Source organism: Ranitomeya variabilis, chromosome 2 (genome assembly GCF_051348905.1).
Source record: "Ranitomeya variabilis isolate aRanVar5 chromosome 2, aRanVar5.hap1, whole genome shotgun sequence".
Classification (NCBI taxonomy): domain Eukaryota; kingdom Metazoa; phylum Chordata; class Amphibia; order Anura; family Dendrobatidae; genus Ranitomeya; species Ranitomeya variabilis.
The window spans coordinates 767,744,861-767,760,288 of NC_135233.1; the positions used below are offsets into that span (position 1 = coordinate 767,744,861).

General features: G+C 44.1%; 1 protein-coding gene across 2 annotated transcripts in view; it reads left to right on the plus strand.

Annotated features, from left to right (window-relative positions):
- Positions 1-15,428, plus strand: part of MAP3K7 (mitogen-activated protein kinase kinase kinase 7) — a 96,508-nt gene that overhangs the window by 63,748 nt on the left and 17,332 nt on the right. Inside the window, exons 10-12 of one of the 2 annotated variants that reach the window (XM_077289716.1) lie at positions 3,064-3,191; positions 5,007-5,166; positions 15,196-15,276. In XM_077289716.1, the coding sequence (XP_077145831.1) occupies positions 3,064-3,191; positions 5,007-5,166; positions 15,196-15,276 (369 nt within the window). The remainder of the gene's footprint in view (positions 1-3,063; positions 3,192-5,006; positions 5,167-15,195; positions 15,277-15,428) is intronic. The other variant, XM_077289717.1, reaches the window with a different exon arrangement.

Here is a 15,428-nt window from a genome sequence, read left to right on the forward strand (position 1 = left end):
TTTTTATTCCCGATTTTCACTACACGACATGTTAAAACCAATGGTGTCTTTCAAAAGTACAACTTGTCCCAACAAAAGACAAGCCCTCAGATGGCCATATTAACCGAAAAATAAAAAAAGTTATGGCTCTGGGAAGACGGGGAGCATATGACAAAAAAGAAAAAACGAAAATACCTCTGGTTGTGAAGGGGTTAAAAACATTGCCCCGGAAAAAATATGACCCCTGACGAAGCTGCTAGATAGCAGGAATACACGTGGGGATCTTTAGCTTCAGGCATTACCTTTCTCCCTGGTATTTATTTACTTATCAGATTTTCTCTTTTTGTTTCCTTTTATTATTTATTCTTGTTTACGATTCTTTGTATGCTAATTAATATTTCCTATATATTTCTGCATATGTATATTACTGGTACAAATAACTATCCTTAACCCCTTGTGTGGGCCTCATACAAGAATCCTTGAGATATGCAGGTTTCCTTTTGGATTGTCTAGCCAGGTTGATCTTTCTGCTGCATCAGCACATGCCTCTAATGAAGGGGTAATATTTCTTGGATCATTATATCCACCCCCATAATATATTACATTATGTTTTCAATTGATTTTAAGTTTGTCCTTTTTCTGGTATAAGTTTCAATAAACTTTATTGGTATTATGAGTGCGCACAATTTTTGCCTTACAGCTTTCTCTTCCCATTACATGCAAAATATTGCACATTGCAACTTTTGAAAGCATTTTATAAACATTTTGATGAATCCGGTGCCTTTATCTTCTTTGTTTTCCTGCAAGCATCTGCTTCCTCCCACTCCAGTTCCAAGACTGAGAGCAATAGATAGGAGAGGAAGAAATTGTCCCCAATTAAAACTAAAAAAAACATTAGCGTTTTCTGACAGATAGGACCCTAGACCACCCAACAATTGGGTATACTGGGGGACCAGCAGCAAATGTTAAGTTCCTTGAGACTCACAATAAGTGGAATAAAGCATTGCGCAGCATGAAGAAGTTGACCGGCTCTCTTTAATGTGAGACTGTTTTTAGCCTGTTTTAATAGGCACTATGAACAGCTTGTAAATTCTCAAGGTTTTTTTTTTCTGGAAATGTTGGGTAGCACTTACTGTCTTCACACAGTCTGCAAATTTAAATAAACACTCAAAATTTGTATCCTCTTAATAATCATCATATTATATAGCACTTAGTGATGAGTGAACATGCTCAAATAACGTGTTGTCTGAGCATGCTCGGGTGTTCGAGTATCTTGGGCGTGCTCGAATAATATGTTCGAGCCCCTGCAGCTGCATGATTTGCAGTGGTTAGCTGCAACAATTCTTGGCTTGCCTAACAAACAAGCAATCACTGCATGTGTCTTGACAGCCGCAGGGACTTGAACATGTTATTCGAGCACGTCCAAGATATTCGGAGAACACCCGAGCATGCTCAGACAACACGTTATTTGAGCATGTTCACTCATCACTAATGGCACGGTGTACTTACAATTGCTCATTTTGCCCTTCTACCCAGCTAATTATTCTGTTTTCCATTAGATCTATGACATCACTTGATTATAAACTGACTAGCTGAATGCTTCTAAGCTCTATGTAGAAACAGGAGGTCAGTTTTCCCTGTATGAGTCACTGCAAAAGAGCAGTTGGGTCAGAAGTTGAAGAGGGTAATTTATGCAGGGACCAGAAACTTCCCTTTTCTAAATAAAGCAGAGAGAATAATTTCTGGGTACAAATAGTGATGAGCGCAAGTGCTCATTACTAGAGATTGCCCTGGGGTGCTGGAGTAAAATGTTCAAGTCCCCGCAGGTGCTAGACTGACATGTTCCAGTCCCCGCAGGTGCTAGACTGACATGTTCCAGTCCCCACCGCAACATGGTTGGCGGCCATTAGAACTCCACAAGGATTGCCTGATACTAGGTGGAAAGGCAAAATGATAATTTGATGATTGCAATATATTAAGAGGATAAAAGCTTTGGTGGCAGTGCTCCCTTAAGGGGATTGTGCAGGCTTCTCATATTTATGAGATATTCTAAGGTGAGATCATCAGTATCATATCGGTGGCTATCCAGCACTGAGCCCCTGAGTTAGTTGGCTCAGCTCCTATTAAAATGAGTAAGGGTACTGTCACACAGTACCATTTTGATCGCTACGACGGTACGATTCGTGACGTTCTAGCGATATCGTTACGATATCGCAGTGTCTGACACGCAGCAGCGATCAGGGACCCTGCTGAGAATCGTACGTCGTAGCAGATCGTATGGAACTTTCTTTCGTCGCTGGATCTCCCGCTGTCATCGCTGGATCGTTGTGTGTGACAGTGATCCAGCGATGAGTTCGCTGGTAACCAGGGTAAACATCGGGTAACTAAGCGCAGGGCCGCGCTTAGTAACCCGATGTTTACCCTGGTTACCAGCGTAAAAGTAAAAAAAAACAAACCGTACATACTCACCATGTGATGTCCGTCAGGTCCCTTGCAGTCTGCTTCCCGCTCTGACTGTGAGCGCCGGCCGGAAAGTGAGAGCAGATCACAGCAGTGGCGTCACCGCTGCGCTCTGCTCCCAGTGTACGGCCGGCACTGTCAGAGCAGGAAGCAGACTGCAAGGGACCTGGCGGACATCACATGGTGAGTATGTACGGTTTGTTTTTTTTTACTTTTACGCTGGTAACCACGGTAAACATCGGGTTACTAAGCGCGGCCCTGCGCTTAGTAACCCGATGTTTACCCTGGTTACCAGCGAACCTCGGCATCGCTCCAGCGCCGTGATTGTAACGTGTGACCGCAGTCTACGACGCTGGAGCGATAATCATACGATCGCTGCGACGTCACGGATCGTGCCGTCGTAGCGATTAAAATGGTACTGTGTGACGGTACCCTAAGGGCTGAGCAGCCGTTCTTGGTGGAGGCTACTGGACAGTTATTTGTACCGTGCTGCCAATCGTTCATAGGAGGTATCATTATTAAAAATAAGATCTCATTACTTAAAGATTTTGCTATTTCGTGATAAATATCAACTGTTACAGCCAAATATGACTTCAATGTTTTGGTTGTTTTTTTTTCATACAGGATCTTGCATTGATATCACCTCTACAAATACCAGCAATAAGAGTGACGACATCCAAGCCAGCGCTGACGATACCATTAAACGAATAGAGTCCAAATTGGCACATTTGAAAAATCAGTCCAAGCAGGGTGTAAGTAATTGTGACACAATAACATGTTTTTGGACCTGGACACTAAAATGTTTTAGTGGGATGGTTTAGGTTTTATGTGGGTAAAAAACAAACCTTTTGTAAGTAACTTTGTATGTAAAGTTCTGAAACTTTCCTATTTTCTGTAAATTCCTCACAATTTCCAAGCTGTACACTGTGCAGAATTATTAGGCAAGTTGTATTTTAGAGGATTATTTTTATTATTGATCAACAACTATGTTCTCAATCAACCCAAAAGACTCCTAAATATCAAAGCTTAATATTTTTGGAAGTTGGAGTGGTTGTTTTTTTTAGATTTGGCTATCTTAGGAGGTTATCTGTTTGTGCAGGTAACTATTACTGTGCAGAACTATTAGGCAACTTAATAAAAACCAAATATATTCCCATGTAACTTGTTTATTTTCACCAGGTAAACCAATATAACTGCACAAAATTTAGAAATAAACATTTCTGACATGCAAAAACAAAACCCCCCAAAATTAGTGCTCAATATAGCCACCTTTCTTTGTGACGACACTCAACAGCCTTCCATCCATAGATTCTGTCAGTTGCTTGATCTGTTTACAATCAACATTGCGTGCAGCAGCCACCACAGACTCCCAGACACTGTTCTGAGAGGTGTACTGTTTTCCCTCCCTGTAGATCTCACATTTTATGAGGGACCACAGGTTCTCTATGGGGTTCAGATCAGGTGAACAAGGGGGCCATGTCATTATTTTTTCTTTTTTGAGACCTTTACTGGCCAGCCACGCTGTGGAGTAATTGGTGGCATGTGATGGAGCATTGTCCTGCATGAAAATCATGTTTTTCTTGAACGATATCGACTTCTTCCTGTACCACTGCTTGAAGAAGTTGTCTTCCAGAAACTGGCAGTAGGTCTGGGAGTTGAGCTTCACTCCATCCTCAACCCAAAAAGGTCCCACAAGTTCATCTTTGATGATACCAGCCCATACCAGTGCCCCACCTCCACCTTGCTGGCGTCTGAGTCGGAGTGGAGCTCTCTGCCCTTTACTGATCCAGCCTGTGGCCCATCCTTCTGGCCCATCAATAGTCACTCTCATTTCATCAGTCCATAAAACCTATGAAAAGTCAGTCTTAAGATATTTCTTGGCCCAGTCTTGACGTGTTTTATCTTATGTTTCTTGTTCAAAGGTGGTCGTTTTTCAGCCTTCCTTACCTTGGCCATGTCCCTGAGTATCGCACACCTTGTGCTTTTTGTTACTCCAGTAACATTGCAGCTCTGACATATGGCAAAACTGGTGGCAAATGGCATCTTCACGCTTGATTTTCCTTAATTCATGGACAGTTATTTTGCGTCTTTTTTGCCCAACACACTTCTTGCGACCTGTTGGCTATTTGCCATGAATCGCTTGATTGTTCTGTGATCACGCTTCAAAAGTTTGGCAAATTCAAGACTGCTGCATCCCTCTGCAAGACATCTCACAATTTTGGACCTTTCAGAGCCCGTCAAATCTCTCTTCTGACCCATTTTGCCAAAGGAAAGGAAGTTGCCTAATAATTAAGCACACCTTATATAGGGTTTTGATGCCATTAGACAACACCCCTCCTCCTTTGATGACTTTTGGCTCAATAGAGGTCAGCCGTTACCTGAATACAAAAAAAAAAGTAACTTAACAAAAATATAAATGATTAATGGAGGCCAAAGTAAATTAGGAATCCTATTTATGCACTTATTCTGTTAAAAACAGCAGTGAAGGTAACGGAAAAGTCTCTGGTTTCTTTATTCCCTGTTTTTCTTACCGCTTAGTAAACCTCGGTTGTCTACTTTTTCTGTAGGGCGAACCAGGCCGTTTGAGTTTGCCACCTTCCCGAGGTAGCAGCGTAGAAAGCCTGTCAGATACGCGAGGGAAGCCCTCATCAATACTGGGCACATCAGAAAACAAGCGTATGAGCGCCGATATGTCGGAATTGGAAGCGAGGATTTCTGCAAGTACAGGTAAAACGTATGGACAGCCCTAAAATGGTTGATGTTCCAAGGGAACCTTTAAACCTACATCTAACTTTGCTGGCAGCATAATTGGTTGGTGATAAGGTAGAAGAAGTTGTGCGTAAACCATCGTAATATAGTAACACTCATGTAGATCAGTGATTAGAGAAATTGAGTTTCTGATATTCATAAAATGGATATATATATTTAGTTTTTTAGCAGTTCATTAATTTGCACTTAACCCCTTCTCAACATAGTGCTTGCTCTGATATCTGCAGTTAGGTCATTGACATGCCGATATTGGTCACGGACATTTGTATTTAAGATAAGAATACTACTTCTGCATGTCGCTTTGGCTGCTATCATTCCGCCAACGATGAAAGTACGGAGTGCCGATAGTTTGTCAAGGAAGCCCGAAGCTTGTTATGGCCCCCGATAGCTGCCATTTTAGCCTTTGTGTGTCTGGCCATTAAAATAGAACTTCATTATCTCTATACTCTGCAGGACCGATTGTCCTTTAGTCCATTTAGGGGACTTGAGCCTGCAAAGTAAATGGCGTTCTCCACTTAAATCATAAAGAAATTTAAAAAAGGGCTTATTTGGTAACACCACTTACATAAAATAACCTATACAAGTTTTGGATCATATCGCCATAATCCTACAGGTCGGCAGGACTATGTTGCCAGGTCATTTTCACCATACAATGAATGACTTAAAAATAAAGCACAAAAAAAAACGGCACAAATGTAACTTTTCACCACATTTGGATGGTGGTGTTCAAAACTACAACTCCTCCTAAAAAAAAAAACAGTACTCGCCTTCATATGGTGAAGTCAACAGAAAAATATAAAAGTTATAGCTCTTGCAAGAAGGGGAAGAAAGATGAAAATTGTCTGTAGCGGGAAGCCTATTATTTTATTACTTGTAGTTAACTTTACCAAGCTATTAATTTTTATCATTCACAATTTGAAGTGTAATATACCCATTGGCACTGGCAGGAGGGTGGTGCAGCGGAGCACATACACACATCTAATGAAAAAGACACAGATCCCATAACAGAAGAATAAAAAAAAGCAGATCTAACACACAAAGGAGCAGTTAGGGCAAACAAGTATCACTTAAGTGCCATTAATTTGCCATAAAAGATAAACCCACAGAGAGAAACATTGAGTGTAATAGCAGCATAATATTATAATATAAATTCTGTAAAGTTCAATGAAAGGTGAAAATGGCAACAGTGCAAAGCTTAAAATAGGAAGCGGCTGACAAGGTTTTCTAGGGTGTGATGCCGTAAACCAGGCTCTGAGATTCCGCAAGAATGTACGTGATGTAAATAGGTCCCATAATTTTATTCTAGAAGCCTTTTATTAGTTTTGATGCCTTTAAAGCATTTTGCAACATAGTGCTAAATATACCCTTCTGTTGCAACTCGTCTGTGCCACTTTCAGCATTTCTTACAATAAGGATAGGACTAGTGATTTAACCTTATGTACTTGTTTAATGCATGTTCACAGCAATCCAATCCATACACTTCTGTGATTTTGACATGAAGCTGCTATTCTGATCCATATGATGCTCTTCCTTTCTCCATGGAGAGAACCTGCCAGTTCTCTTGTCATCTCTATTTTAGCCTGTTTTTATCACGTATTTTCCATTAAAGTGAACCTGTCAGCAGGATTGTGCACAGTAACCTACAGACAGTGTCAGGCTGGCGCCGTTATACTGATACCTTGGTTGATGAAATTAGTTTTGTGGTGGTTGTTATTGTTTAACCCTTATTTTCAGTTTTCAGTTAATGCTCTGATTAGGTATTCACCACCATGGCTTCTGACAGGTCACCGATTCCTCAGTGTCCTGCTCCAATATTTTACATAATGAAAATGTATATATGAAATGTGTGTGTGTGTGTGTGTGTGTGTATATGTGTGTGTATATATATATATATATATATATATATATATATATATATATATATATATATATATATATATATATATATATATATATATACATATATATATATATATATATATATATATATACACATATATATATATATACACATATATATATATATATATATATATATATATATATATATATATATATATATATATATATATATATATATATATATATATATACACATATATATATATATATATATATATATATATATATATACACATATATATATATATATATATATATATATATATATATATATATACACATATATATATATATATATATATATATATATATATATATATATATATATATATATATATATATATATATATATATACACATATATATATATATATATATATATATATATATATATATATATATATATATATATATATATATATATATATATATATATATATATATTTCTCCTACGCCTCATTGGGGGACACAGACCGTGGGTGTTATGCTGCTGCCACTAGGAGGACACTAAGTGATACAAAGAAAGTTAGCTCCTCCCCTGCAGTATACACCCTCCTGCTGGCCCTCAGCTAACCAGTTCTTGCTTAGTGTCTTAGGAGGCACTTGGGTCTTTTTTCCCAGACCCCATCTTTGTTTTAATTTTTGATTTTTTAATTTTATGTAAATTTTTAATTTTTTATTTAACGGAGTGAAGGGGGCGACGGGTCCTTTTTTTCATAAGGTCCGCTCTCCCCCGAACCAACAACAGGCGAGCACGGCGAGTATACCTCCCCGTCCCTCTCCTGCGACGTATGGCGCACGAAAAAAGTTTGCGCCAGGGCAACGGTTCCTTTTTTGGTCCCGATTTCCCCCAACCCCCTCCAGGACCCTGCATTACAGCGATGTAATTTGGAGACGTAGGCAGTCCGGAGGGGATGTTGTGCCGCAGCCCCCCTCTGCTACAGAGATGCATTAGGGGCCTCTCCATCCCCATCCAGGGTGCATGGATTGAGCTTACAGACTCACAGAAGCGCCCAGCAGACCTGTGAGATCCGGGATGGCGGCTGTAAGTACCTTCTGGGGACTCCCCCCTGCTCCCCCTCAGCGGCAGCGATGCAGTCTGGGTCCCCAGGGAGAGGCACCGCCGACCGGTGGTCGGTGGTGCTCGGCGGCGCTCCGTCGCGGCCGCCGCCGCACATCGTCGGCAGGGCCCATAAATTTAGGCCCCGGCTTCTTCAGCCGGAGTAGGCCGCAGTGGCCTCTATGGGGTAGGCGCCGGCAGTACTTGCGGCAGAGCCCCTGGGGACAGGCGCCGGCGGTCGGGAACTGCGGCGGTTAGCGTCGCTCTGTTGCGGCCGCCGCGCATCCCCAGGCAGGCTGGAAATTTAGTCCCCGGCTTTTCAGCTGGAGTAGGCCGCAGTGGGCAGATCCCTCCCACGGCCGTAACCCCGCCCCCCTAGATCGGCGCTTCTCGTCTGGGACGAGAGGCGCCCTGCAGATCTCGGGGGCCATGCTTCCTCACGCTGCCTGCCTGGAAGATGCGGTCCTGGGGGTGCCACTGGCCAGTACGCCAGCGGCAATCATTCGGCGCGCGGCCCGCCGACGCGCTCCACCGGCAGGCTCCATAAATTTAGTCCCCGGCTTTTGCAGCCGGACTAGGCCGCAGTTGAAATCCTTTTCAGGAGCGGAGGTGCTTTCATGGTCCCGATGGGCTGAACTTTGTGGATGTACAGAAGCCCCCCTCCATGGTCCGGGCAGCCTCCTCCACCACTGTGAAAGCGGACGGTTCCTCTCCACCTCCTTAACAAAGGGATGATGGATTGAGGTTTATCTCTCTATCCCTGCACCGTCCACGCTGCAATACCCGACATCCGCGGCGGCTCCATGCCGGGACGCGCACCGTTGGTAAGTGGATTCTGCCAGCAATGGGCTTCTGCAGCGGGATATTGACAGGCAGTCTCAGGCTTCCCTGTGACCACCTCCCTGAGGTAACGCTCCAGTCGGCTAACAAATTTTGCTCCCGGCTTCGGCCGATGTGTAGTACAGAAGCGCACTGTGTCGCCTCAAGGCGGCTTAGCCTTTTTTCCTGGCGCTTAGCGCCTGACGCAGAAGCGTTCAATTTTCTCGAGCAACGGGTGACCACCCCTAACTTTTACGCTGACGCCGGCTGCAGAAATTTACGCCCCGGCTGGGGCCTATCATGGAAGTTTCGAGGCTCCGCCCATGTCGTGCCTGTAGCTCCGCCCCCTAAATTGGCGCTTCTCGCTCGCTGCGAGATTTTACCTAACCCGCATGACCAGTATTCCTGGTCTTAAAGTCACACGACCAGTATTCTCTGGTCTTAAAGGCACGTGACCAGTATTTCCTGGTCTTAAAGGCACGTGACCAGTATTTCCTGGTCTTAAAGGCACGTGACCAGTATTCCCTGGTCTTAAAGGCACGTGACCAGTATTCCCTGGTCTTAAGGGTACGTGACCAGTATCCCCTGGTCTTAAGGGTACGTGACCAGTATCCCCTGGTCTTAAAGGCACGTGACCAGTATTCCCTGGTCTTACAGGCACGTGACCAGTATTCCCTGGTCTTAAGGGCGCGTGACCAGAATTCCCGGGTTTTAAAGGCACACGTCCAGTTTTCCCTGGTCTTAAAGGCACACGACCAGTATTCCCTGGTCTTAATGGCGCACGACCAGTATTCCCTGGTCTTAAAGGCACACGACCAGTTTTCCCTGGTCTTAACGGCACACGACCAGTATTCCCTGGTCTTGAGGGCACCATGACCAATCCGAAACTGGTCATAAATGAGGAGCCCTCTGCCGCTGATCCCAGTTTATCCCAGTGTAATTAGTTCCCTCAGCCTAAACTCCCTCGTAGAGCTTTTGCCATCCAGTCCGGATATGCGATTCACTGGACAGAAGCCTCTACGCGGGACGCTATGCCTGGTCTGATTTTTAACGGCGACAGGCACTTTAAGGGGCGCCGGTCTCCCCACACCATCAACAGACGGGCACTCGAAGGTCCAGGCCTAACGCCAGACAGCCTGTCCTGTCCACCCGGAGACTTGCACTCTGTGGATGTACAGAGGCATCCCTTTTTTCGGGCGTCTGAGCACCCCCCTCTGCATCACCACTATTTAACAGAAGATGCAAGTAGGCGTATTTCCCTCTCCACTTCCTTGTTAAGAGGATGGTGGATCGAGGCTCCTAATTTTTAACTCTGCAATGACCTGCTGGAAGCAGCGGCGCATTCTGCCACTCGGCAGATTAACCGGGTACAATCTCCTGTGGTTTACCTACCAGTATCCCTGCCCGATATGTCCTCAATTAAAAATGCCACGATCTGTCAGATAGCACATCTGGTTTGTTCCGTTTGGCAGCTACGGGTCCAGCCCTTTAATCTCCCTATCCGCCGCATGGATGCTAGAGCCCTTAACTACTTCGATTCACACCAGTATCCCTTTCCTGATCCCTTTCCTGAAGACAGTTCAGCTGGTCAATCATATTTTTGAGCGGGAGACTAACGAACAATCGTACGTTTCCGCAGCCCCGACCAACAATGAAAGGGTTGTCCAGGACAGTCTAGATCTAAGGGATCTTGGTTACTAAGAGGTGGAACGATAAGTAGGACCGATTCCGGACCTCAAACTTCTAACAATCTTTTCACAAGGTTCTTCTTCGAATGGAGTTTCATCCGCTCAGCCATTACTTCAACAAAAAAGGTGCAATTTCGGGCATCCATCGACATTCGGGATGCCTAACCTCTTCAAAAATTCCTTTTGCTTTTCCATTCGTGAACAGCATTTAGGTCACGACCTTGTTCTTCGGCCTTGCTACCGCATCCAGGGTGTTCGCAAGGGTCATGGTGGCTGTCATCTTGCACCTAGAGGCGTGGTCGTCCTATCCTGTTTGACCGACTGTTTACCCACCCTTGCAGGACTACCCTAAGTCGTCTATATCACTTGCGATACCCTCTCACCTGGGCTGGTGGCTAGACTTAGACTACTCCTCATTTCCAGCCCAGCAGATATCCTTTTTTGAGGATGATCCAGTATTCTTCCAGAAGGGTGGTAAATCTCCCTCCAGACAAGGTCATGGTTTTTCAACAGGGAGCTCGCGCTCTTGCTCACTCCCCCCCCTCATTTCATTTGATTTACTGGAAGGGTTCCAAAAAAAAAAAAAACAAAACAACGGAGACGACAATGGAAACAGTTTCCTTTGCTTCGTTAGTTTTCAGCAAGTCAAGCAGCTTTTCAGACGATAGTCTCTGAGCTCCTTCTTCATCCGGAGTTTTTTCTCCCGGTTCCATGGTTACTAGTAACTTCCAATGCCAGTCCTCTTCTCCCGATCATTGCTCTGGAGATCTCAAGGGTAGTCCTATAGTAGGTCCACTCCTTATGGCGGGTCAACCCATCCGAATTCAATTGGACAACGCCACGGCTGTCATACGTCAATCATCTAGCGAGTACCCACGTTCAAGCACCATGGCCAAAGTACCTCACATGGGCCGAGATCTATCACTCGGTGATCTTGGCAGTTCATATCCCAGAAGTAGAACTCTGGGCTGCGAACATATTTAGCCGTCAGGGTTTCACCTCAAGTGAGTGGGAACTTCACCGGAAGTATTCCATCAGACCCGCCTTCACTGGAGCTCTACAGTTGTAGCTCGGATGGCGTCCTGACTGATCGCCGGTGTACTGGAGTTGGTTGTTCGGCCTCGAGATCCAGGAGCCTTCGCACTGCATGCTCCGGTTATTCCGTGGTACCAGTTTCCACTTCCGAAAGCTTTTCAGAAGCAGAAAGGGCCCCAGTGATCCTCGGAAATCCGTACTGACCACGTCAGTTCGCTTGCGGAGCTGGTAGCTTTCTGTATTTCTGCAACAAAACTGCAAGTAGGGACCACCTCGCAGGATGTTTTTCACATGTAATTCTTCCCTTTTGCATACCGTTAGATCACTGGGATCTATTCTCTTAGGGAAGGTTGCCCCCCTTTTCTCTCGGCGATATCCTCATCCTGACGAGTCTTCGGTGCTAACGGGTCTTTTTCAGTCTTTTTTCTCTTATTTCCTTCAAGGTTGTCCTCAAGCCTTCCCTGTCCCTAGTTACCAAGGTGGTATTGTATTACTACTGTCATGAGGGCATAGTTCCTCCCTCATCTCTTTTGGCATCACTCCACAAAATGGAATGAGGTCCCCATATTCCGGACAGAGCAAGTGCTCTGAGTAGGTATGTCTTGAGGACGGCGTCCTTCCGAAGGTTGGACACTGTATCTTGGGTTTCCTACCGGTAAGAGGAAGGCTTCCTGACTTTTACAGGAAGGGTTTGGCCGTCTCCATCGGCCATTTAGCCTGGTGTATTCTTTCACCATCCAGTAGTCCTTCCGTGTTAGATGACAGCCTATCTCCCCGTCTATCGTGGGTTCCAGGCACCAGGCGTCAACAAGACACGCCTGCAAGCTTGCGGATTCGTCCAATCCGCATGCATTCTTGAAGCATTATAATTCCCAGACTTCCACAGATGTGACTCTGGGCAGGCGGACTCTGCAGGCCGCGGTGGCGCACTTGTAAGTAGCGGTTACACAGAGCCTGATCTGATGTTGTCCCCACCCAGGGACTGCTTTGGTACGTCCCACGGTCTGTGTCCCCCAATGAGGCGTAGGAGAAAAGGAGATTTTTGTTTACTTACCGTAAAATCTTTTTCTCCGAGCCAATCATTGGGGGACACAGCTCCCACCCTAGTATTGGCTTATGCTTGTTTTTACAATCCGATATGCTATACTCTCATATATAATATGACATGCTGTAAGCTAATATGTTGTTACTGCTCTCCTACTGCTTTTTGCACCGAACTGGTTAGCTGAGGGCCAGCAGGAGGGTGTATACTGCAGGGGAGGAGCTAACTTTCTTTGTATCACTTAGTGTCCTCCTAGTGGCAGCAGCATAACACCCACGGTCTGTGTCCCCCAATGATTGGCTCGGAGAAAAAGATTTTACGGTAAGTAAACAAAAATCTCCTTATATACACATATATATATATATATATACACATATATATATATTTTACACACAATCACACGCTAAAACACGCACATGTAATCACACACACTATGTAAAATAGGGGGCAGGTCAGTGAGGAATCGGTGACCTGTCAGAAGCCATGCTGGTGAATCAGAGAACCACATGAAGCTGCCCCCGAGACACGGGCATATCATTAACTCAAAACTGAAAATGAGGATTAAACAACAACCACAAGACTGATTTCATCAACCAAGGGTATCACAATAACGGCGCCAACCTCACACTGTCTGTAGGTTACTGTGCACAATCCTGCTGACAGGTTCCCTTTAAATAATCTGGAACACACTGCCTTAGGCTTCTGCTTTATGTGGTTCCTTTGTTGCTCCTCATGGAAATATGTGAATAAATTGTCAACTGGGTGTTACCATTTCTCTTTATAAAACCCCCCTCCCCATACACATTAGGTTAAGCTCACACAATAGTATAAAACCTTGTCTAGTTTATTCCAGGAAAACACATTTCTTCCATATGGTTCATTTGCAATCCATATGGAATCTGTTTTTTTTTTTTTTACATTAGCAGTTATTAAAGCACCACTCCAAAATTCAGTTTTTTTGTTTCACCACTAGAGTGGTATCACTGATTCATGCCCCCTGCCCTTAGTAATATACTTAGCAGCCGCTGTCTTCTGTTCTTGGCGGAGCGTCAGTCGGTCTCCAGCTGTCTGTGACCTGCCGATAGCTCCAGTGTTTGCTGGGCGGATGGAGGTCACTTCTCAATGTAAATCTGTGAGAGGCAGAACGAGGTTCTACTAGACTTACACTGAGAGCCTGTGACCGTTACCTCTGACTTCTGGTCAGTCAGAAGCCGCAGTCACAAGATGGCCAGGAAGAGCACAAGATGGCAGCTGGTAAGTATGTCACTAGGGGGAAGGGAACATGCATTAGTGATACCACTCTGGCAGTGAAATGAAGGGAAATAAAACCCTGTATTGGTGGTTTAACATTTATTAGACCGAAACAGTTTCCTTTGTTACGAGTTGCTATGCATCCATAAAAATCAGATGCTGTACAGTTGATCCATATTGGGATCTGTTTTACTTGGGGTTATTTTGTACACTCGTATATTTAAATAGGCTCATTTGATCCGAAATGCATAAGAAACTAGTGCACGCTGCGTTGGTTTTTTGTTCTTGCGCAGATTGGATCTGTAATAATAATAAATAAACGCACATATGTGGTGCCTTATAGAATAAAATTGGTACTAGTGCTATCCTTATGATGTCAGTTTTTTCAACCCTTGTACCAAAAATACGGTTTCACGATCTGACAGCTAAATCCCCCAGCTCCTCCATACACCGAACTGCCAAGCTCGGCCTGTGTTCATGAGAGCTCTCTGTAATGGCACCTATGTTGGCAGATTATCTCCAGAAAACAAACAGAGCAGCTGATGGCGATCCAACGTTTCATATCTTTCTCTTCCCCTGGGGTCATCCATTGTAGAAGAATCAGGAGGCCCCCATACACACATTGGTTTGGCTCACTTTACTCTGTCAGAGTTTTTTCTCTAATCACTTATTGAACAATGTCCTAAAGAGCACTGGGGAATGGAGTTATACTGCTGTCAATTGACTCCTACAGTTCCAGGAGAATTAATCATGAAATACACAGAGCCCCGTGCAGAGCTCTGAGATAAGATTCTACAGAAGGCTTGTCAAGAAAGCGATCAGGTCTCCTTATGTCCATTCCTCATTCATAATGTCAGAGTAAGCCCTCTTTTCTGGAAAAAAAAAAAATCTTCCTCAGCCAATTCAGCTGTAACCCACAGAGGTACTTTATTCAATAAGCAGATGCAGTTAATCATTTAACTCCTTCTAAATAGACAATACATGGTTTCCATTCGTCTTCTTGCCTCCAACAACTTTTTTTTTTTTTCTGCATGTTCAGTTTTGCTTCCATTGTCCTCTTACATGCATGGTTGTTTTTCCGCATGTACTTCCATTGTGTAACATTGTGCCGTACACTTTCATGCTTTTGTGAATTGTGCCCTGTACCACTTGTAGTCCTTTGCATGTGTATTGTGTATGTGTTTTTGCAGCCTATACCAAGCCTAAACGAGGCCACCGTAAAACTGCTTCATTTGGCAATATTCTGGATGTCCCTGAGATCATCATAACAGGTACTACAGGACGATAATACCCTTTTTGTAAGCCAACGATTAATGAAGGCAAATCATACAAACGCTTCTCACTCCAACTTTTTTGTCTGGGTAGTTTTCAACAATTTAACCAGGGCTGTGGAGTCAGTCGGTATAAAATAGACCAACTCCTA